A 24442-nucleotide genomic window follows, 5' to 3' on the forward strand; every position below is an offset into this window, starting at 1 on the left:
TCTAATTGTGTGGCGATGAGATCTCATCCTCGCTTTAAGCTTCTGTCCTGTTTCTCCAAAGTAGAGGGCCCCAACAGGACATTTACTGCACAGGATCAGGTACACAACATTGGTAAGCTCGCATTAACATCATGTATTTTTGTTAGCCGTTAAAATGTATCTGATCTACTCTTGTAGATCAGATACATTTACATGGTTTCTCTCGCTGAAAACAATCACACTTTGCTCTACTGGCTAACACCGTAGCAAACTTTTTTTTTTCCGTTTGATTCCTCTATGTCATAAAAGTAGAGATAAGTCTCTTGCACATGCCCTCAGAACTCCAGGATCGGCGCATGCGCAGTTAATCAGTTCCTCTTTAAAGCAGATTCAGTAGACTCAACGGTGAATGTGCCGGTTCCCGAGCTCCCGGCTCATGCATGAGAGTTTCACATGGAGGATGTCTCAGGTCATAGTAGGAGAGATGCGGCATCGAAGAAGGAGGTGCACAGCGCACCAGAGATGGTCTGGCCAGCCCACAAGAGACAGTCCAGCCCATCCACCGGACCGCTTGCTAGGGATTTACATGCAGCGCAGAAATGTTAAAACCTTTTTAAAAAGGTATACTTTTGTCAGAATGCCATAACAAAGTAATGTTGTAAATGTGCATTACTTTGTTGTTTCACTGGGGTCCACAAAACTAGTGACAAGTTCCCTTTAACAAAATGACCAAACAACGCAGCTTGTAGCTGAACCTTTACTTGTCTATTAGTGACGTGTAGTAAGTTCGGTGGACTAGCTGAGAGCAGAAGTAAGGAATATAAAATGTAGGTGCCTTTTAGGTTCCTAAATTCTGTTAATGGACATAAAAAAGGGAAATAAATGTGCTGGCAATCATCAGTACATCCCCTCTGCTCTATCTACTGACAAAATATAGCAATGCTATTCTGCTAATGGATATAGGAATTTGATATTCCTGCTCAGCTCTACCCTGTTACACAACATGCTTGCAAATGTAGTGATTTGGACAATAAAACTAAATCAGGGAGTTTCTAATAATGCAGATCGCTAATACACAAGAAAAACTTCATCAAAAATCTTAAGGCCAACTTCACACAATTATTGCGATATGCGTCTTGTTTTTGTTATGGTGGTTGTAGTTCTCCTTAAAGTGTACCAACACTGGCAGATTATTCTTCATAATAAACTGTCATGTATGGACATGGGGAGAACCAGTATTCCTGGCCATAGTATGGCTTGTATCCTGCATTTTTCACGAGTTTCTCCTATACACTATATTGAGTCCGCTCTCATACACTGCACACACAAGAGAGCAAAATATCTACTTCTTCTCTATGTAGCACACACAGACATAAATGCAGCATGATTTATTTTATACAGCAGTACTGGGCAGTGTAGATGTGATTTCAGTAGTCATTAGTGACAGTAAACACTCACTATCAGCTGCAGCAGCATGTTTGTGTGAGTCTGCTTCTCTCTCACTCTGCAGCAGCAACTCCTCCTCCCTCACCCCTCCACAGCCATCTATGAACAGCATGAGACAACACACTTCCCCGCATCTTCTTATCCATGTGAGTGTCCCTGTTACTAGAGACAGACTTTACCTAGCAACAGGTGGTGGATAAGAAAATAGAATAAAGGGAAACCCCTAGTGGCCAGCACTTGAGAGCAATTTTTAACATAAAAATGTCATTTTAGGTAAATAAAGTGCTTTGTACTTTTGTTAGTTATCACATTGACTATCACATAAGAACAAGTTTGTTCAAAGTGTAGCCACCATTTAAAGAAACAGTTATAGCAGTTTTTCCTAGCACTACTTCTATGGAAAACTGTGATTAGGTACTGCATGTTAAAACCGTGGTTACAGGTTTTTGGGTCATAAGTAGAGATGAGCGAACCTACTTGGCCACGCCCCTTTTTCGGCCGAGCGCCGCGATTTTCGAGTACTTCCGTACTCGGGTGAAAATATTCGGGGGGCACCGTGGGTGAGTGGGGGTTGCAGCGGGGAGTGGGGGGGAGAGAGGGCTCCCCCCTGTTCCCCCGCTGCTACCCCCCCGCTCCGCCACGCCTCAAACGAGTAGGTTCGCTCATCTCTAGTCATAAGCTTTAGCTTTATGTTGTATCATTAGTGCTTTATGTGACTATATCCTAAAGCTTCTGTAAGCATATAAACTTTCTTACCTCATACGTACTTGGTAGCTTTAATTTTAAGCTTAAAAACTTTTTAATAGTTCCAACTGTTATACGAGTTGAGCAGCGGATGAATTTCTTCATCAATCCCTGCAAGTGAAAACACAAACCAAATCAGATCTTTAAAGGGAACCCATCACCAACATGGAGCTGGTAACACCAATGGCATGCAGAGAACACTAAACTAAGGCTGTAACCACAAAGCCAATATTTGCATTGCTATGATGCTGTGCATCCGCAGTGAATATACATGCACACATGTAAAACAATTAACTTGCATCCAGTATTTAGAAAAAGAACAGTTAATAAATAATTTCTTCACATAGGAAACCTTTTTAGAACATATGCACAACACTATATTTAGAGGAAAAACAGGACTGCACAGCAACATCAAACCTTCATCTAATCTATGAGGGAGGGATCATGATGGTTTGGTGCTGCATTGTGTATTTGTACTAAAATGTTTACTTCAGTCTCATCTCTCCATAGAACATTTTCTCAGAAGAACTGTTGACCATCCAGGTGGTCCCAGGAAAACCTGTGATGGGTCGCAATGTTTTTTGGACAGCAACAGCTTCCATTGTGGTGTCCTTCCATGAATACCATTCTTGTTTAGTTTTTTTTAATAGTGGACACATGAACAGAGGTCTTCGTAACTTGTAGTTTTGTGCTCTTGGAGTGATATTCCAGGGGATCCACCCCAAGGCACAGCAGCAATAGTCCTAAATTTTCTCCGATTGATGTTTCCCCAGGTCTTTAGCAATGTTTTTTGTATTATTTTTCAGCTCCATGCATCTCATGTCTTCTGAAAGTTGTTTGCATGAAAACATAGGTCTTCTAGGTCCTCCTTAATGATAATTTTCTTAGCAGCCACAGTGTTCCATAAAACAGACATCCTATACCTAGTGGTCTTTACCTACCTAGTGTTCATATTAAGCTTTATGTTACAGTACAAATGCGATTGCACTGCAGATAAATCCAAGGGTGCACATATAATCAATGAGTACCTTCACTACGTTGTCACCAGACTGGCCATTATTACGTAGGCAGTCCAGACAGATGGCAATCTGTGGGTCACTTCTGTGGTAGTCTTTATTTTCATCATTTTCATCCTCATCATCCTTAAGTCTTTTGTTATTTGGAAGCCCATCTAGATTAAAAAGAATACATATGTAAGTGTATGAACATATGAAACTGCAGTCATCAGAACTGCTTGTGCAATGATATCCCTGTTCATATAAATCAGTAATGTCACTAATAGTATGTTCAAACGCCTAAGAGAAACCATGATCATCATATGATGGATGCAATCAGCGTCAGATGGGGTCCGCCAGGGCTGAATTTCCATCGTTTTTGCACTATTGCAAGCTACAGTATACTTGCCACCAAAATTAATGGAAAACCTAGTTAGCCAAGGCCTTAGTGTCACTTCAGGCCGCTCTCACACAATCGTATGGTCATTGCATAAGACACGGTTATTATTCCCATAAGAAGTAAAAATCGTAGCATGGCCTTTCTTGCTGTGCATTACACGTGCATACATGTTAAGATAGTGGCTTGGGATTGGTGGGACGCAGCAAGTACACGTCATCACATACTCACTGCGTGCCGGCGTGTGAGACAGTCACGCGTGGCATGCCGGCTAACATGTTAAAAAAAAAAAACTGGTAGCTGGGGTTGAAAAAAACACAGTTGCACCATTGCTTTTTGGAGTTACTGTGCGGTAAAAATGAGAATTTACGTTTATTCTATAGGTTGTTACAATTGTGATGGTGCCAAATTTTGTAACTATTTAATAGAATCAATAAATAATGTATTTTACTTTTAGGGGCTGTAAAACATATATATAAAAAGACATTCTTTCATTATTTCATTTCTTTTAAATAGTTAAAAGATTTGCCACCATTGCAATAGTAAAAACAGAGAACAAAAGGTAAACTTCAAAAAACAATGGAGAAACTGCATTTTTTTATCCCCAGTAATCAAAAACAATTATAAAAGTTGAACAATAAATTATATAAAAATGTATTTTTTCCAAGAAAACCCATGTCTTTATTGTGCAAAACTACTAAAACGCGAAAAAAAAAGAAACCTAAACTTATTTTGTATTGCCCTTCATACTAACCCACAGAATAAAGTGAATTTGTTGTTTTACCACATATGAAGGAGCCCTGAAGAGCTGGGGATTTTTTCAATAGCTAATCAATACATTTATATATACGCCCCCTCCATAGAAAACTACAACTCCCACAAACAACAAGTTATTAAAGAGCTATAGTGATGGAAAAATAATGCTGCAAGCAGGTTAATAACCACAATCTCAGATTCCACTTTGGGGGCAGAATGTTTTCAGTTCTCTCTATAATAATGCTAAATCCACCTACTAAACAACTGCTGTTTTTTCTTGGAACAGAAGAAGGCCTTGATTGCCACTTGCAATGTTTTACTTAGACATAAGAAAATATTTCCAAAGTGGCAAATGTGATTACAGGATGCTGGCATGTCGCAAAAAAAGAAATAAAAATAAAGCCGAAGGTCCTGGTGTCTTAGACCGCTTTCACGTCTGCGCTGGGGATTCCACTTTTCTGCTTCGCTCGCAGAAGCTTTTTGCGCATCTGAAATGCCTTCGTGTGAACGCTTCTATAGGAAACCATTGGTTCTATTTAGACGCAATCCTTTCACACGCCTATAATGCATGAAAACAGCGCTCGTGTGAACGAGGCCTTATAGTAATTGTTTATGGTGCGATTCATGTTTTGGTGTAGTGTGCTTACTGATTCACAGCTTTTTGCTACTTACGGTCCACTTATAGGTATTGTGTATACCTTGGCGTATGTTGTAGCAGCAGCACCCCGGTAAAAAACAACTTTGATCCCAGTAACTGCTGCCCCTCAGTGCACCGGGGATGCTCCCATTCCCTGAAGTGCTCTCCTGTCTCTGTATTGAGATGCTCCTCATTTTCTTCTCTCTACTCTGAGTGATCACTTAATGTCCAACCAAAAGGCAGATATAGTCCTCCCCTGCCCCTACCTAGTGCTGTCAGTAGTTCTGCATCAACAAAACTGCTGACAGACTGCATGTAAGTGTATAAACAGTGTGCAAGGAGCTCCTTCGCTTCCTCCAGTAGTGGCTGCAAGCGACCAGAATCTTATTTTTTACTCCAGGTCTATACAGGTGGTTTGGACTCCTGTTTCAGACCACCATATAAATATATCCTACCATTAATCATCCACAGAATTCTGGACCTAAATGGTGCTAAAGGGAAGACATATATTTTAATATTTGTCAAGTTCACCAAGTCCTTGGGAGGTTTGTTCTTTTTGTCATTATACATCATGAATAGAAAAAGACTAAAATGCGAATAAAGAGAATGAAAGTCATTCACCGGGAAACATTGGCTTCCTGGTGCACATATATTATTAACCTGCATAGTGAAAAGAAAAGGACTTGTTCAGCAATCACTTCAGGAAGTAAACGTTTCCTGACCCGGTGAATACAAGCCATTAGTCATACCAAAGAATTGCATTTTCTTATACTGTTAGCATTTTCTACGTGACTCCGAACAACCATATGAATCTTTTTACAGACTTACTCGTGATACAGGGTCCATCAAATGTCTGCGAATGGATGAGCATTACTGTGTTATACCAGTTATGTAACAACGACTGTGAAGTCAATAGAAAGCACATTCCAAATAATAGCTAAGTCAGGTACGCAGGAGGACTGGATTGTTCAAAAAAAAAAAAGGCCCACAAAACATAAATGATTGAAAGGAGCTTCCTGGGCTGGAGGGGGGGGGGGGGGGGGGGGTGACGAAAAAAAAAGAGAAACTTAAATATATTAACTGCAAAAACACTTTTTCTGTCTTCCATTGCTACTCTCGGTTAGCCCAATGAGGGATGCTGCATCCGTAGTGACAGAATGTCACAAAAACTTGGCATTTAATGACTCTTCCAAACATGCTTATCGCGATGTACAAGCCGTCACTGAAATCTATAATGTCGTCCGTTGGCTGTTGCAGGATAACACATCGGAATGGATGAGAGGTCACTACAGTCAACAGCGACAGGAAGACGTGGTTATGTGGCAATTCATCCCAAAGCACGGAGACCAGTGGCAGGGCACAGTTAAAAGAGGGCCCATGTCCACGGGCATATGAGTAACAAGGCACAGGTCTCCCACGCCATTTTATACATACAGAACTCTTTCGCTCTGCCAGCAGTGAGCTGTCAAAGACCGCGTATCGGCCAGTATACATTGCGCATGTCTGGGAATCTGATGTCACGGACATGCGCAGTGTGATTTTTTTTTCTTCAAATAACCCCATCCTTTCAAAGCGTGAATACGCTTCTAAACGCAATGTCTGCGTAGGAGCAGCATTTCGATACAAAGCCCATAGGAGGTCTTCGTATCATATGCAGAGAAATAGTTTCACGCTGCGTTTTATTTCTCTTGCGTATGTAAACGCTGTGCCCACATGCTGGTGTGCATAGAAGAATGAAAGGCCATTGACTTTCATTGCCTCCATCCACTGCGTGTCACTCACATGTAATACGCAGTGAGAAAAAGCTTGCAGACATGAGCGCTTATGATGGTAAGCACATTACAAAGTTTTCTTTTATTTCAATTTTTTTTTCAAATTTTTTACAGATACAAGGGGTTAAAAAAACAAAACGGTTTGGATCTCAGACGAGTCCTATATATCAGTAAACAAGGATTTTATAATAAACTAATAATATTTTTAGGAATTTTTGAAAATATATAATATTTCAATTGAATACCTTCTCCGTTCTCTTGTGGTCTTTTTCTCTTCCAGAAATCTGATTCTTGCTGCTGCTCTCCTACAAACAGCAACATAAAACAAACATCAAGGTAAATAGGATAGATTGTACTATTAAGGCTCTGTTCACACTAGTGGCATGGCTTTTTGTTATCCAACGGATTGAAATACTCACTGACGGACCCCACTGTCTAATAAATGCATTGAGGTTTCGGTATTTTCAATAGAGAGAACAGCGCTGTAAACTCTATTCTGTCAGAAACGTTGGGAAAGGAGTCCTGACAGAAGTGTGAACTAAGCCTAACTGTATTAGACCATAAGCTCATGGACAGGGCTCGCGTTCTAGTACTATATCCCACATCTTTCAGTTTGTATCCGCATTAGCGCTCTAATCCTGCTGGTTATAGCCAGAGGCAGATTGGTCATTGATTCTACAGGGAGAAATCCCAGTGGGCCAGTCTGGTCCCAGGGCCGGTGCCTAGTAGTTCATTTTTTAAGTCAGCGTTGCATAGGGAAATAACGTCATAAGTGCAACCTGCTCTATCATTCCACGCTGTGCAACTCACCGGCCCCACTTTCCTGTGCGGTCATCATACAGCCTCTGCTGGTGCCACAAGTTCCTGTAAGCCAGGGGTCCCCAACCACCGGTCCGCAGACCGGGCCGTTGGGTGTTCAGCGCCGGTCCGCGGCACCGCCGGGAACTTTTGCTCTAAACACAAGGCCCGCGGGCCGAATCCGGCCCGCTGCCTTGTGTTTTGTGGCCCGCGGCGTGCCGACTCCGCTGACCACTGAAGCAATTACCAGCGGGGGCGCCGCAGCTCTCCGCTGGTAATCGCGCTGATCCCGACGCACACTGACGTGTGCAGCCCGGAACGCTTCCTCCCCGAGTCCCCTGCTCATTAGTTCCGCAGGAGAGGACTCGGGGAGGAAGCGTTTCGGGCTACACACTGACGTCAGGGCAGAGAGCGACGCTGACAGCAGGGAGGAGGTAAGTATATGGGTTGGGGGGCTGCTTACTACAGGGGAAGGGGCTGCCTATTACTGGGGGGGGGGTACTTATTACAGAGGAAGGGGCTGCCTATTACTGAGGGGGCTGGTTATTACTGGGGGTGGGAGCTACTTATTACAGGGGAAGGGGCTGCCTATTACTGGGGGTGGGGTTACTTATTACAGGGGAAGGTTCTGCCTATTACTGGGGGGGAGGCTGCTTATTACTGGAGGGGACCTGCTTATTACTGGGGGGGTGGGGGCTACTTATTACAGGGGAAGGGGGTGCCTATTACTGGGGGGAGGCTGCCTATTACTGGGGGTGGGGCGCTGCCTATTACTGGGGGGCGCTGTCTATTACTGGGGGGCGCTGTCTATTACTGGGGTGGGGGCTGCCTATTACTGGGGTGGGGGCTGCCTATTACTGGGGTGGGGGCTGCCTATTACTGGGGGGGGACCTGCCTATTACTGGGGGGGGACCTGCTTATTACGGGGGAAGGGTGGCCTGCTTATTACGGGGGGACCTGCTTATTACTGGGGGTGGGGGCTACTTATTACAGGGGGAGGGCTGCTAATTACTGAGAGGTGGGGGCTGCCTATTAGTGAGGGGTGGGGGCTGTCTATTACTGGGGGAGGGGAGATAAATTATATTCTGCCCTATGTGTGTGCTGGGGAGGGGGGGATAGATTATATACTGTCCTATGTGTGTGCTGCCAGGCGGGGGGGGGGGGGGGATATATTATACTGCCCTATGTGTGTGCTGCCACGACATTCTAAATGTCATAATTAAATAAGAATGCACTAAACTCCAACCCCCTTCATAGCCCCGCCCCCTATAACCAAAGCTCCGCCCAACCCTGCCGGGCCTTGTAAAAATGGTCTTGCTTGAAGCCGGTCCCTGGTGCCAAAAAGGTTGGGGACCACTGCTGTAAGCGACAGGCAAGTGAGAGGAAAATCAGCCCAGAGACCTCCAAGAACAAAGACAGACTGAGAGCGAAGACCAACTGTCCATTGGGGGGACATGTGAGGAGCTGCAGAAGCATCATGGACTTCTGCAGGAGCCAGGCCTAGCCAGAATAGACCGTACTGGCATCTTTATGTGGCAGCATGGACAGGTATCTTTTGCTTGGGTGACGGGGGGCACTGTTACTTTCAGGGCACAGTGTGTATTATAATTTATTTCAGGGGACATGGTGCGTATTATAATTTAAGAAGTTGTATAATATGCAGTGTGTCCCCTTAACTGTATTAGAATACACTTAGTGTCCCCTAAACGTAAAAGAGTTGTCAGCTCTCACTGAAAGAAGCACTACACCATAGTTTTTTTTGGGCTTTAAAAAGGAACCTGTCATGTTTGAGCCCCATAAATTACGTAATGGGGCTCCAACATGAGGGAATGGGAAGTCTGGGGATCTGTGTTTGATATTCACAGGGTCCCCCATTCCAGAACTGTGTCCCTATGAAGTTGTCCCACACATAGCGTGACTCTCTCCTGCCAACTATGTGTGCTCGCTGTGCCACAGATATGAATGGGAGAAAGCACGGACACAACAGGCTAAAAAGAGTCATGTTGAGTGTGCATGGCAACTTTGCAGGGACACAGCACAGCTACAGGGGGCCCAAGAAGTAACAAACACAGCTTCCTAGAGTTCCCTCACCTTTGAGCCCCATAACGTAGTTTAAGGGGCTCAAACTTGATGACAGGTGTCTATTAAAGAAAGACGTGCCCCTTGCTGAAATTATGACGTGCTGTATCAGCATATGGTTGGTCACTGGCTGCAGCTTTCATGTCTTTACCATAACTTCAGCAAGGTCAACTCGAAACAGTCTGACAGAGAGGGGCTCCATATGCCTTCAATTTTAGTGGTGAAGGAGCCATGTCAGTGTTTTTGGTTTCTTCCTATACGGTGACATCAGATTGGGTGGTGCTGGCCGTGGCTAGAGGTATGGCTTAATGTACAAAATTTGCTGTGCCAAGCTTTGCATGCCACATAGACTTTTCCCCTCCTACACCCACTAGCCTGAGGCTGCTGGATTGCTGACCTCTGCTTGTGTTTGCCCAATTTCCTGCCTGTTTCCAACCTACAATATGACGCCACTTTGAGTTCCCAATCTGCCCCTGGTGGTAGTAATTTTACTTGTATTTACCTATACACATAAGGCGTAATACAAACAGAAAGCAAACCTACCTTCTCGTAAACCTGGTATCAGTTTAAATATGATTTCTTCAAGAGTATTGTCTAACCTAGAAACACGAAAAACAATGCATTAATTTTAAACGTAGAAGAATACGACTGTGCATGGCATTAATACAGAAAACTCACACACTTATCCCTAAATATACTGTACTTGTTTGAGTTGACAGCACTAGACTATCGAATTCTAGGAGAATACCTATACTGTATGTCTATCAGTGGAAAACTGGCAAAAAATCAGAAGTTGATAGATTTAAGTAAGGCCCCAGAAATTCAGAGGTTGTATGGTACAGTAATAGGTTAGTGTAGATGAGATCTAACTTTAAATGACAACTTGTGATCGGTGCGTGGAAGATAGTGGAGCTGCTCTAGAAGGGATGTTACAATGAGCTACAATAGATATGAGCTCTTTAGGTGACTGGATGGGTTGTTGGACGGGTGAAGGTAGCAACGCTGCCACCGGCCCAAGGAGACACCTTGAACAGGAGAATGTGAGCATAGAATGGATATAGGAGAGTAACTGGATAAAACTGCGTTATGTTGCAACCTTTTAGCATATAAAGAATCACTGATTCAAAGATTAAACCTGACTTCTCTTATTAAAAAAAACAGCAAGTGTGACACATTTTGAGGTTTCTGACTCTTCCTCAGATGAGCTAGAGGATATACAACTCTGGTGGGAGAGGGAGGCTTAGGTCATCAATAGTTAAGTCCTGCATAGCCCATTCAAAACTAGAAGCACCCTCACTATGCATCTAGCAGAACCTGGACCGTATAATGAGCTGGCCACAAAGCTGGCTACATTGAGCCACAAAGTATATCTGGGAAGAGCATTGTGAGACATCATGATTGAATAAGAACAGTTGACAGACAGAAACTCAAAATCCTCTTCCTAAATTACAATTTCAGCACCAAATTTTGCTTCTGGGTTCGGTATAGTGGGCAATATTATCACCAAGTAGTTTAACCTGTTATGTGCATCTTGTAATGATTTGCTTTACAGGGATTGTCCACTCTGGCCAAGACTTTTGCAATTATAGAGAGAGGTTTGCATACTTGGCCACCCCACCAATCGAGAGATAAAGCATAGAGCTGGCACAAATAGAAGATCCCTTCTAGCCGCTTTAATACAGGGTTAACAACAAGATTACTTACCAGTAATCAGTTTTCCATCAGCCCATGACAGCACCTATGAGATAGATCCCACCTCCCTCCGGAGAGGAAACAGGAACCTCCCAGATAACTTTAAAGGCAGGAACACCCTTCACCTCCTCAGTTCTGTAGCAGGAACCACGGACCATTTGGGTCCCTTTTCTATTTTATTTATGTTATACCTAAAATTTTCCACGGGACTATGGGGTATATTAGCGGTGCTGTCATAGGCTCATGAAGAACTGATTACCGGTAAGTAATCTTGTTGTTTCCCTTTGTGCCCATGACAGCACCAATGAGAGATTAAACTAGGGAGATTGCTAGCCTAAGTAATATTTTACTGATGGCTAATAGCCCATTGGATTGGAGAATCCACCACTAGAGTACCAGCAAAAAGCCAAGTAGCTGTCTTATAGATTTGATAAATGAAAGTATTGGTACTCTACTCCTGAAACCGTGCCACACAACCCGATGGACATTCTAACCCTACAGAAATATATGCCAGCTTGTTAGTCCCCAGGATCCAACAGTTGTAGTGGTTTCTTCATTTCTTTATTTTTTCTAGGTTCTTGATAAAAGAGGGAAGGATGATTTCATGAAAGGAACATAATATTACACAACGATATTGCACATGCGATGATATAACCTTAGGACAAGCCTAAGCAGGGGTTTCAGTGTCACCTTAAAACTGGAAAAGTAGGAGGATCCGTGTAGATAGTTTGCTATGTAAGAACTTCGAACTAAAGTCAAAGTAACAGAAACTGATCCTAATGATCAGTATTCTACTGAAAGCAAAAAGCCAAGGGTAAAGAAATACTTCAACTACTCTGTCACAAACCAACACTTCAGCAAGAAGGCATCTTATACAAACTTTTCAAGTAAGGTAATATTCACCCGGGTTAACCCTTTCCAATCCATTGTCTGACGTCTGAAGACATTCTGATTGAAGGCTGTACATCTCTGATGTCGGAGGAAGTCCAGCAGGGTGTTCTTATTGTATATTACTGGCTGCTGTATTGTCGCGGGCCTCTCCAGCATATCATATACAGCCGTACTGGCTCTAGCCAGCAGATGGCACCATTGTATAATGGCAGAAAGAAAAAGCCACCTAGGAAACCCTGAATCCAAAATTGGATTGCAAAGGGTTAACCCAATATAACCTCCATATACCCAAAACTGCCCCTCATATTCTACTTATCTTGTTCTTATGCAACAGTCATCTATAAGGTATTCTTTATCTGGGACGTTACTGAAAGTGTATGGTGAGGAAAAGTGGCTTTGTCTTCTGAATTTCCACTGAAGATTACAGGCTATGCCCAGAGGTCAGAGGTTAGTAACTATAAGACATAGGCAAAAGCTCGGAGACTATAGAGGCATGGGGCGAAAGGTCGGAGGCTATAGAGTCATCTGGCGAAAGGCTATAGAGGCATCAGGATAAAGCCCGGAGGCTATAGAGGCATCAGGATAAAGCCCAGAGGCTATAGAGGCATCAGGATAAAGCCCAGAGGCTATAGAGGCATCAGGATAAAGCCCAGAGGCTATAGAGGCATCAGGATAAAGCCCGGAGGCTATAGAGTCTCATAGGTACTGTCATGGGTGTAAGGGAATAGCATACTTTTCCTGCAGTAATGACAAAAATCTTTGAACCGCAATAACAGTGAACAATGAGGATAAGAGAAGCTGAAACATCAGGAGCTAAAATCCTGAGGGTTTAGAATAGCTGTCACTTTCCTTCTATATGGCAGTGAAGGGAGTTACCTAAAAGAAAACTAAAGTTTTCTAAATGTATATTTATGCATGGATGCCATTTGAAGCCATGTATAACTATCAAAAAGTCAAATGTAAAAGGCTTTTAAAGTTGTCTAATTACGTAAATTACAGAATGCAGTGTATATTCTTAGCCACTAAATATTATATATAGGTTTCCTGTATTACAACAGAAGGGCAGAAAGAAACCACAAAGGAATTGAGACTGTTAACAATTAACAATAACAATTAACTACTGGAACACAGAACATGTGGCGTACTGCGTGCCAGCCGTATAACAAGTACAGTACATTCCATAGTGTCCTACCTTAGCATTTCTAAAGGATTCGTTTCATGAACTTGAATTCCACATTTTGGACAATCATTACTTTCTTCGAAATGCTGGACAATGCAAGTCTTACAAACTTGAGAAAACAAAGTAATAATTAAGTCAAATCCAATAGTATTTAAATACAAAGTTATCGTACATTCAATTCAGTTATTAGGGAAGGCAGAACTGGAGTGTTTTATGCACTTTGAGAACACAAGAATTGTGGATAGGCGGAATATGGATATAGTAAAGCATGCGTCCTGGCACTCCATTCAAAGTCTATGGCACAGATGAACATAGCTGAGTGCTAAGACTGATCTGTTAGCTATCTGGACCGCACAGACCAGCTGTCATACATGCATTGGGGAAGGTCTCCACCAATGCACCTCCAATGGTAGATCTGCCAACAGGGTCTGGCACACAAGATGTTATGTTCGGTGGTAAGTATATATTTTTCATTTTAGGGGTCTGGTCTGAATATTAGGGGTCTGGGGTCATACTTTTTTGAGTCTGATCTGGGTTTTTCCACTAACAAATAAAACAATAATAATGTAAATATGCAAAATGTAAAAAGACATCATCTTTACTGTTGGTATTCAGCTCGTGGCTTTACGTGACGGGAAACATAGGTAAGCAGATCTTTACTAAAAGCAGTTGAATCCCCCGACTATTTTTCTTATAGGCTTGGCTCACACGACTGTATCAGTACAGCGTACTCCAATAATACGCTATACCAATTTCCATAGGCGGCCATGGTACTGCTCACATGAATTGCGCGACATACACACGCAATAAAAATCGCAGCATGTTCTATATTGGCACGTATTACATGCGCATGCACGCCAAGATACTACATGGCAATGGGCAGCATGTACGCAATTTCATTGCGTACTTGTTGCACGTGTGCCTCTCAGGGGGACCACGCCGCAAATTACCTTCGTGTAAGCCCGGTCATAGACTGTAAGGCTGGGCTCACATCAGTGTGTTGTAAAACGCTCTGTATATAATGCAGCGTTTTACCACATTGTATGGCAGTGAATTTTGCACTACGCATGACAGCATATCTCATGCACGCGGTCATGCGTAGTCTCTTTTTTTTTTAATTTCCAGCTGTGTCGCTTATCGATGTTGTGTATAAACGCCAAACACATACGCAATGTAATTGCATATGTGCCCATGGAGAACAATAGCGCTCTGTCGTGCGTAATATACGGTAAAATAGAACATGCTGCGTTCTTTTTTATGTATGTATTATTCGCGATGTATATACGAAAGTTTAAATGTATAAGAGAAAACCAATGTACTTTAATTACTCCATTCACCGCTTATTGTACACGTGTGAGCCTGACCGTAGACTGTAAGCTTGCACTGGTAGGCCTCCAACTAATGTGTTCGGCTAACACTGTGTAACTTGTCTATGCCACACAGTTTTAGAATTACACCCCCTTGCTCCAAAACCGTGCTACAGAAGTTGATGGTGCTAAATAAATAATCATACTGGATGAGAAGTTTCCATGGAGAAACACATACCAGAAAGGTCTCGTTAAAAACCTACTTAAATACATGTGCCCAAAATAAGAGAAACATGATGTCCTACCGTTCCCTGAATTATATGATGTACTTTTAGTTCACTTATGACTATTCAAGCAGTGTGTGAAAATATTACACTTCTGATCCCTTCTGCAAGGAAACCCCTGACAAGATGCAATACTCACATGTGTGCAGGCACTCTGTGACGGTGGTGGGCTTGATAAGATAGCCTTTACAGATATAGCAAGTGATGTATGGATTGAATTCTTTTACAAAGCGCCTTCTTTGGGTTGCCATTGACAAGATGCCTAGAGACAGATGATCCCCAGACGCAGGCAGCGACGAATGGACAAGGTTCTTTTTTAAAGAGCATCAAACTTCTCACATTTTCAACCACGTGAGAGTTGTCCTCGAGATGAACCTTACTAAAATAATGCTCATTGCTTCAATTTGCCTTTGGCTGCTTAAAATGTGCTACACCTCCAGGCTCCTGCTAAATGAGACAAAAAAGATTAATTCCACTGCACAAAACAGGTAATGCCAACAATAGACAAGCAAACCAATTAGCAACGCCGTTTAATATACACATAATATACCTTCAGCGATTTACGCTAATGTGTAATGAAGGGAAATGGGAGGCTTTACAGGGTTTGTCACCTGTTGTACGCTCCTGGCACATCTATCACAGCCAGCAGTAGCGTTGTCAGATTGGAGCACAGTCACTCTTGTGTTGGCCTCGCCACCAAGAGCCACGGGTGCCCAAACTTATTCTCACAGACCCTGTATGACAAAAGTAGCTTCACGTTCCATCATGTGTTACATTGTAGCGGTATTCTTTATTAACAGCATTCCTTCTATGGGTGAATACCATCACGTATGGAGGAATCAAATGCCTACAAGTCCGTATTGTGGAAGCGTAGAGACTATTTGCTCCATATACTAAGTCTTGGCCGGCTTCACACAATGTAAGTGCAACTGCACATGCCTTAGAGCCTTAGAGCAACATTTTTGCGTTATAAACGAGGCGCGTATTGGCGTATTCTACTGCACTTTTCTGCCCGCAGGACATGTTAATTTGCAGACAGCAAAAAACGCACCGATTGAATAGCCAATTAGTTCCAGATGTGTTCTTTTTCCACCGGATTCCGCAGTGTTTCTCGCATCTCCTTGCGTATTGCACACACATTTGCACCCCCATTGATTTCTATAAGGACCCTTGTTACGCACATGCGCAGAAACATAGAGCTTGTTCTAGTTTTTTTTTTTGCACAGTTGAAAATGTGCATTCAAAATATGCTTATATAAACAGATCCATTACAAACAGTGGGTTCTATTCACAGTGTATTACGTGCGTAAATACGTCCGTGTGACACAGCCAGCTTCACACAGGTGAGCATGATATGGGGCCGTGAATTCCACCCCAATATCGTGCTCCCCACCATGTGAAACCCTGTGGATGCAAGGCGTTTTCATGTAAAAACAGCCTTGCATCACTGCGGGGATGAGGGGATTCTCTGGTGCGGCTGTCATCGGCACGGCAGAGGATTGCAGAGTTCTCTAATTGCCTTTTTTCTGCCACCGGCCCCATTGAAAACAATGGGGCGGCAATGTGAGATCATGCAGCCAGATAGAACATGCTGTGATTTGTTTCTCCGCATAATATTGCATGGCGGTGCCATGTGGGAAAACATCGCTCATGTGTATGAATCCATTCAAAAGAATGAGGTTCATATTTTTGTCTAAAAATTTTATTGCCCGCGTGAAGCCGGCCGTAGGGCTTATTCAGACAGGCGAATATTGGTCAGGTTTTCATGTCCGCCTGATATACGCTGCCCTTCTCTGCAAGGAGAGGAGGCGGGACGGGAGCAGTGCACTGAGCTCCTGCCTCCTGCCACTGTTTGCAATGGGAGGGGGCTGAACTTAGCTCCGCCTCATCCCTCCCATTGCAAACAGTGGCAAGGGTCGGAGAGGGGGCGGGAGCTCAGTGCACTAACTCCCGTCCTGCCTCCTCCCCTTGCAGAGAGGGACAGCGTATATCGCCCGGGCGTGAAAACCCGACCGATATACGCCCGTCTGAATAAGCCCTACTGTATGGAAACAACATTTCCTAGAAACCATCGACAAGCAGGATAGTGGGGGTTCACAGGTTCTATTATAAATGGAGTGTTTCTTTAAGGTTACATCCACATGGGCAAGGGTAATATCAGTCCGAGAAACTCAGACTGATATGCACTTGTAAAATTGCTATGTTGAATGCGGACACTTTGCGAGAACAGTCCCATCACTGAACATGTAATTTTCACGCACATGAAAATCTCATAAATTTTTAATAGAACAAATTTTAATCCATTTAGGGATAGGCGGGGATTAAAGCCTCCTGCTTCTGTAATCAGTCAGAGGCAGGATACGCTGTCAGCTTTTACGGTAGGAGGGGACATTAAGTGACCTGAGGAGGTAACCTGGGGAGGTGAGCTGAGGTGACACAGGAAGGTGACCTGAGGGGGTGACATGAGGAGGTACAATGACCTGAGGAGGTGAGCTGAGGAGGGGGAATGAGGAGGTGATATTAGGTGACCTGGGGAGGTGACCTAAGGGGGTGACATGAGGTGAAACAAGGAGGTAACATGAGGTGACCTGAGGAGGTGAGCTGAGGAGGGGACCTGAGAAGATGAGATGAAGTGACCTGAGGAGATGACATGAGGTGACCTGAGGGGGTAACCTGAGAAGGTGACATCACAGGGTGACATCAGGGGGTGAGCTGAGCTGGGGAAATGAGGAGGTGAGCTGAGATGGGGAGATAGGGAAATAAGGAGGTTAGCTGAGAAGGTGACATGAGGAAGTGACCTGTGGGGGTGACACGAGGTGACCTAAGCAGGTAACCTGAGGTGACACCAGGAGTTGACCTGAGGGGGTGAGCTGAGGAGGTGACATGAGGGGCTGAGCTAAGGAAGTGTGCTAAGGTGGGGAAATAAGGAGGTGTGCTGACGAGGGGACCTAAGGAGGTGAGCTGAGGAGGGGAAATGAGGAGGTGACATTAGGTGACCTGAGCTGAGTGGGTGACATTAGGTAACCTGAGGAGGGAAAATGAGTAGGTGACATGAGGTAACCTGAGGAGGTGACCTGAGTAGCTGCCATGAGGTGACCTGAGGAGGGGACATCAGGGGGTGACCTGAGGAGGTGAGCTAAGTAGGGGAAATGAGGAGCTGTGCTGATGAAGGGACCTAAGGAGGGGAAATGAGGAGGTGAGCTGAGGAGGGGAAATGAGGAAGTGAGCTGAGGAGGGAAAATGAGATGACATTAGGTAACCTGAGGAGGTGACCTGAGCTGAGGGGGTGACATAAGGAGGTGACATTAGGAAACCTGAGGAGCTGACATGAGGTGACCTGAGATGGGGACATGAGGAGGTGACCTGAGATGGGGACATGAGGAGGTGACCTGAGGAGGGCACCTGAGATGGAGACATGAGGGGGTGACCTGAGGGGGTAAGCTAAGGAGGGGAAATGAGGAGGTGTGCTGAGGAGGGGGAAGTGAGTAGATGACATTAGGTGACCTGAGGTGGTTACCTGAGCTGAGGGGGTGACATGAGGAGCTGACATGAGGTGACCTGAGGAGGGGACATGAGAAGGTGAGCTTAGGGAACATAAGGAGGTGACCTGAGAGGGTGACATGAGGTGACCTTAGGAAGGGACATGTGGTGACCTGAGGAGGGGACATGTGGTGACCTGAGGAGGGAAAATGAGTAGGTGACATGAGGTGACATTAGGTAACCTGAGAAGGTGACCTGAGTAGGGGACACGAGGAGGTGACCCGAGGAGCTGAGTTAAGGAGGGGAAATGAGGGGGTATGCTGAGGAGGGGACCTAAGGAGGTGAGCTAAGGAGGGGACATGAGGAGGTGACCTGAGAGGGTGCCATGAGGTGACCTGAGAAAGGGACGTGGTAACCTGAGGAGGGGACATGAGGAGGTGACATAAGGTAACCTGAGGAGGTGACCTAAGGAGCTGATATGAGTTGACTTGAGGAGGGGACATGAGGGAAGCTGAGGAGGTGACCTGAGGAGGTGACATGAGGAGGTGACATGAGGAGGTGACATGAGGAGGTGACATGAGGAGGTGACTTCACTCTGTGAGGATTCTGCCCTTTGAACACATTGAGTATCCGGGAATGATTGGTTTCTATGTAGTTTTCAGTCACTGATAAATGGCGGGAAGACCTGTCAAGGTGACCACAGCTTTCCTGTCACGACCAGAAGGGCAACACCTGCAGCACCCCCTGCTGTGAATTTGCGAGTAGGAGGTGACATGAGGTGACCTGAGGTGGTGACATGAGGTGACACAAGGAGGTGACATGAGGTGACCTGAGGAGATTACATGAGGTGACCTGAGGGGGTAACCTGAGAAGGTGACATCAGAGGGGTGCCCTAAGGAGGTGAGCTGAGATGGGGAAATAAGGAGCTTAGCTGAGGAGGTGACCTGTGGGGGTGACATGAGGAGCTGACATGAGGTGACCTCGGGAGGTAACCTGTGGAGGAGAGCTGAGGTGACACGAGGAGGTGACCTGAGGGGGCGAGCTGAGGAGGGGAAATGAGGAGGGGACATAAGGGGATGAGCTGAGAGGGTGACATGAGGGTGTGACCTGAGGAGGTGTGCTGAGGAGGGGACCTAAAGAGGTGAGCTGAGGAGGGGAAATGAGGAGGTGACATTAGGTGACTTGAGCTGAGGGGGTGACATGAGGTGACCTGAGGGGGGAAAATGAGTAGGTGACATGAGCTGACCTGAGGAGGGGACATGAAGGGGTGACCTGAGGAGGTGAGCTAAGGAGGGGAAATGAGGAGCTGTGCTGAGGAAGGGTTAACCTGAGGAGCTGACATGAGGTGACCTGAGATGGGGACATGAGGAGGTGAGCTGAGGGGACATGAGGTGGTGACCTGAGGAGGAGACATGAGGGGGTGACCTGAGGAGGAGACATGAGGGGGTGACCTGAGGAGCAGACATGAGGGGGTGACCTGAGGAGCAGACACGAGGGGGTGACCTGAAGAGGAGACACGAGGGGGTGACCTGAGGGGGTGAGCTAAGGAGGGGAAATGAGAAGATGTGATGAGGAGGGGAAATGAGATGACATTATGACCTTAGGAGGTTACCTGAGCTGAAGGGGTGACATGAGGAGCTGACATGAGGTGACCTGAGAAGGTGAGCTGAGGGAACATGAGGAGGTGACCTGAGAGGGTGACATGAGGTGACCTGAGGAAGGGACACGTGGTGACCTGAGGAGGGGACATGTGGTGACCTGAGGAGGGAAAATAAGGTGATATAAGGTCACCTGAGGTGACCTGAGTAGGGGACATGAGGAGGGGACCTGATGAGGTGAGCTAAGGAGGGGAAATGAGGAGTTATGCTGAGGAGGGGACATGTGGAGGTGACCTGAGGAGGGGACATGTGGAGACCTGAGGAGGAGACATGAGGAGGGGACATGGTGACCTGAGGAGGGTACATGAGGAGGTGACATTAGGTCACCTGAGGAGCTGACATGAGGAGGTGACCTGAGGAGGTGACTTCACTCTGTGAGGATTCTGCCCTTTGCACACATTTAGTATCCGGGAATGATTGGTTTCTACGTAGTTTTCAGTCACTGATAAATGGCGGGAAGAACTGTCAAGGTGACCACAGCTTTCCTGTCACGACCAGAAACGCAACACCTGCAGCGCCCCCTGCTGTGAATTCGCAGGCGCCGCGTCTAGGTTGCCGCTGCGACTTAATAGCTCTACAACAGCTAGGTAAGCTCTACAACAGCTAAGTAGCCAAAGCCTCGTTCATCTAATCTCACTCGAGCAGAGGCCGCCTTCTTCTACAAGTACATATTTACTATATACACCGTGACACCTTATATACAGTATATATAGACATTCAGCGGTACGCGTTATCTGCGCTCTATCGCTGTCTATACAGGGGACTTCTAGGGGACTCACCAGAGAGAACCGCGCATGCGCCGACAAGCATCATCTCTCGCCAGTAAATATGGATGACGCGACCTGTGGCCCGCATGCGCAGTACGATCTGGAGATGACGCATGCGCAGTCCGCTCCCCGATGTTCTCATGAATGGGAGGCGGTGAGGCGGACGTTACATCATGGCTGGGGAGATATAACGTAGCGAGCGGTGAATGATTTACACATTTAGTTACATTGCTTTTTACACAAAGGGCTGGGAGAGAGGAGGAACTGGTTATGTCGCAGGCAGTGGTGTTGTTATGGCAACCACACTTGTTTTCTACCTGTCACCGGCTCTGTACTGCAATGTATGGACGTTCTAAGGCACAATGTGCATACTCATGCTGTCCGTGTGTTCTGCGAGAGACCGCACATCTGCACATCCTATACTCATGTGATGCACGGAAATAGAACACATTTTTACATCTCGCAGCGTCGCTGCTGGAGGTAAAGAATCGCCCGTGTACGTACCCCCACAAATAATCATTTTCGCGCCCGTATGAATGCACGGGCTTCTGTTGCGTAATTTGGCCTAAATGTTTGACATTTTATAGGACGGCGTCACACAGCGTATGCATTTTTGCGTACACATGAGCACAGCTTTTTTTTGCGCGGTGTATTTTACTGTACTTTTTCTGCGCACAAGGCAAGTGCATTCGCGCAGAGAAAAGTAAAAGCACCGATTGAAATGGCTAATTAGTTCCAGGTGAGTTCTCTGTCCTGCGCAATTCCGCAGTGTTTCACGCATCTACTTGTGTATTTTGCGCGCATTTCTCATTGACTGCTATGGGGACTTTCAGTGCGTGGGAAATCTAAAGCATGCTGTGCAGATTTGCGTGCTCAAGCTATGTGACGCCGGCTTACGGTTTTTTTGGTCCCACAGTTTTTAGGTTTCCCCCCCCCCCTATTTTTAGAGAAGCTTATGGGGGCAAAAGACCAGAAAAACGTTTTATCTAGATTGTGCTGTGTTTTTGAAAAAACACCATGAGAAAAAGATACAACAAAGCCACATATTTGTACAGATGCATGCAGTATCAGGCTGCTGTCACATCTGTGTGGGGGCACTGTCCTCCTGCTCAGTGCCACAGAGGTGGCAGCGCAGATGTAAAGGAAGCCTAAGGCCGGACTCACACGGGGCATTTGAATTGTGGATTCTGCGATTGGCGTCCGCATGGACTTTCCGTGGTAAAACACGGACATTGAAAGGCATGCATTTTTCAGTTATCCTTCACACCCACAAATAGAAATTTCGTATTCTGTGAGCAGAAGAAAAATCGCAGCATGCTTTATTCTACCGTGGAATCTGTTGGTGTCCATGGAGATGTCCAACCCGCAGCCCATATGCAATTAACATTACGTATAGGGCTGCGGATACCCGCTGCATCGCTAGGCGACAACGTAGGACATACAATAAAAAAACTGTACTGCACATGCCAGCCTGCGAGCTCTGCGGTCATCAGCAGTATGGTTAAGGTGGTACGCAGGGTCATCAGCGGGGCTCACAGCCGGAATCTGCTGCAGACATCCCGCATGCAGAATCCAACCCGCTGGATCCCGGCCTTACCAGGATAGTGTTGTGCTAGAAAATAGGGTGTTGTATTCTGGGGCTGCAGCAAGTGAACGGGAAGACACCAACCCACTCAGATACAGTCCTGGGATGGCTGGAACACAAGAAATGCACTAATTGTGAATGGAGCCTCATAGTATCTACACTAAACTTCCTTTAATCGGGCATGAATGGGGTCTGATAAATGCAGAATAAGCAAATTCTGGATTACTGAACAGTTCTAGAAATGTATATAAAGGCAGCTGGTAAGTCTAGCGGAAGTTCAGCAACAAAGCACAAACTAGAATACTGTGGAATAACTAGAAGGAAGTCTATCCCAGGACGGCAGTTGTGTATGTGTGTGTGTATATATATATATATATATTATACATACGCACACACAATGGCGTCTGCTACCGTGTTTCCCCGAAAATAAGACAGTGTCTTATATTAATTTTTGTTCAAAAAGGTTTAACTTTTTTACATGTATAGCTGCCTGGACACTATTTAAATTGACTATTTAATTAACTGTTAGCAGGGCTTAATTTTGGAGTAGGGCTTATATTTCAAGCATCCTCAAAAAGCCTGAAAAATCATTTTGCATCCTCAAAAATTTTGGAAAGTCATGCTATGTCTTATTTTCAGGGAAACAGGGTATTTTAAATACACAAAATACCTGAACAAACCAGCATTGAGATCCCTTCGTTATCTCATTCTCTCTGTTTGCACGCTCGGCGCTCCTCTCCTCTATTACATATTCGAGGAGGTACCAGGATTCCACAGGACTCATATTTGGAATTTCTTAAATTAAAATTTTGCCACTTCATGAACCCGCCATGACTTCTCACCGCTTGTGTAGATGTAGATGATGCGAGGAATGAAGTTGGTTGTAGATGCTATGGTGATGGGTGTGAGGCCCTGCATGCAGTTACATAGTGCGTACACATGAGGGCAGAGCTGTTTTGATAACAAACCGCACCACATCAGGCTAAGTGTCTTTCACATGTCCGTACTTCGCACAAATTTTTTGCGCGTGTAATACGCAGTGAATAGAGTCCATTGATTTCAATGGGTTAATTCACAGCTGCGCATCTTTTACCTGACTTTTGATCGCATGAAAGAAAACGCAGCATGTCTTATCTTTTTGCTTATTAAGCACCATAATAGCCCATTGAAATCAATGGTGCATCCATGCAAATGCAGGGAACCTGTATATTTGCTGCGTATTTATGCACAAAATCAATGTGATTTTTTTTTTGTGTGTGTAAATATGCTGCGTATTTACGTAAGTAAAAAAATTGCCCATAAAAACACAAGACAACAGCGCATTTCGGGCCATGAATACGTTGCATATTCACGGTCCAAAATATGCATACGCCTGTGTGAATGGACCCTAAGGGGTTATTCACACGAGCATATATCGGCCAGCCGAAATACGCTACCATCTGATGCATTGGACTCGAATGCATCAGATCACACAGGCGTATTCCGGTGTTGTAAAAGCGCCCGGCTGGGCAAGGAGGATAGCCCTGGACCTATCTTCCTGGCCTGAGTACGGCCGCTGCCATAGACTCCTATGGGAGCCTATGACAGCGGCTGGAGAAGGCAGGTAGTTTAGCAGCGTGACTGCTAAACTTCCCCCTCTTCTCCTCTCCGTCCCTTCCCGCTGTTTGCAATGGGAGGGGGTGAAGATAAGCTCCGCCCCCACCCATTGCTGGCTGCGGACAAGGGGAGGCAGAGGGAGCTTGGTTCTGCCACCTTCCATTGTAAACAGCCGGAGAGGAAAGAGGAGGTGAGCCGGCGAGGGGGAGGGAAAGGGGCTGTCTTTCCCCGCCTGGCTGCATATACGCCGAGCATCACATGATAGCGTATATTGTCCGGTCGTGAAAACGCTGGCTGATATACACTCATGTGAATAAGCCCTAAGTATGTATGTTTTGTGCTATTAATGACTTATCCTCAGCATAGGCACATTAATAGTTAATTGTCAGGGCCCTGCCA

The 24442-nt window shown here is 45.2% G+C and overlaps 1 protein-coding gene across 5 annotated transcripts in view; it reads right to left on the reverse strand.

Annotated features, from left to right (window-relative positions):
* The window catches only part of PCGF5 (polycomb group ring finger 5), an 86056-nt gene that overhangs the window by 13025 nt on the left and 48589 nt on the right, over positions 1–24442 (reverse strand). For 2 of the 5 annotated variants that reach the window (XM_066600718.1, XM_066600713.1), the window contains exons 2-7: positions 15097–15404; positions 13379–13475; positions 10147–10202; positions 6972–7031; positions 3198–3340; positions 2182–2280 (exon numbers count right to left, since the gene is read on the reverse strand). In XM_066600718.1, the coding sequence (XP_066456815.1) occupies positions 2182–2280; positions 3198–3340; positions 6972–7031; positions 10147–10202; positions 13379–13475; positions 15097–15208 (567 nt within the window). In that variant the 5' untranslated portion in view covers positions 15209–15404. Of the gene's footprint in view, positions 1–2181; positions 2281–3197; positions 3341–6971; positions 7032–10146; positions 10203–13378; positions 13476–15096; positions 15405–20874; positions 20909–24442 lie in introns of those variants that run through there. The other 3 variants (XM_066600716.1, XM_066600717.1, XM_066600715.1) reach the window with 3 other exon arrangements.

The sequence above is a fragment of the Eleutherodactylus coqui genome, chromosome 4 (genome assembly GCF_035609145.1).
Source record: "Eleutherodactylus coqui strain aEleCoq1 chromosome 4, aEleCoq1.hap1, whole genome shotgun sequence".
Lineage (NCBI taxonomy): Eukaryota > Metazoa > Chordata > Amphibia > Anura > Eleutherodactylidae > Eleutherodactylus > Eleutherodactylus coqui.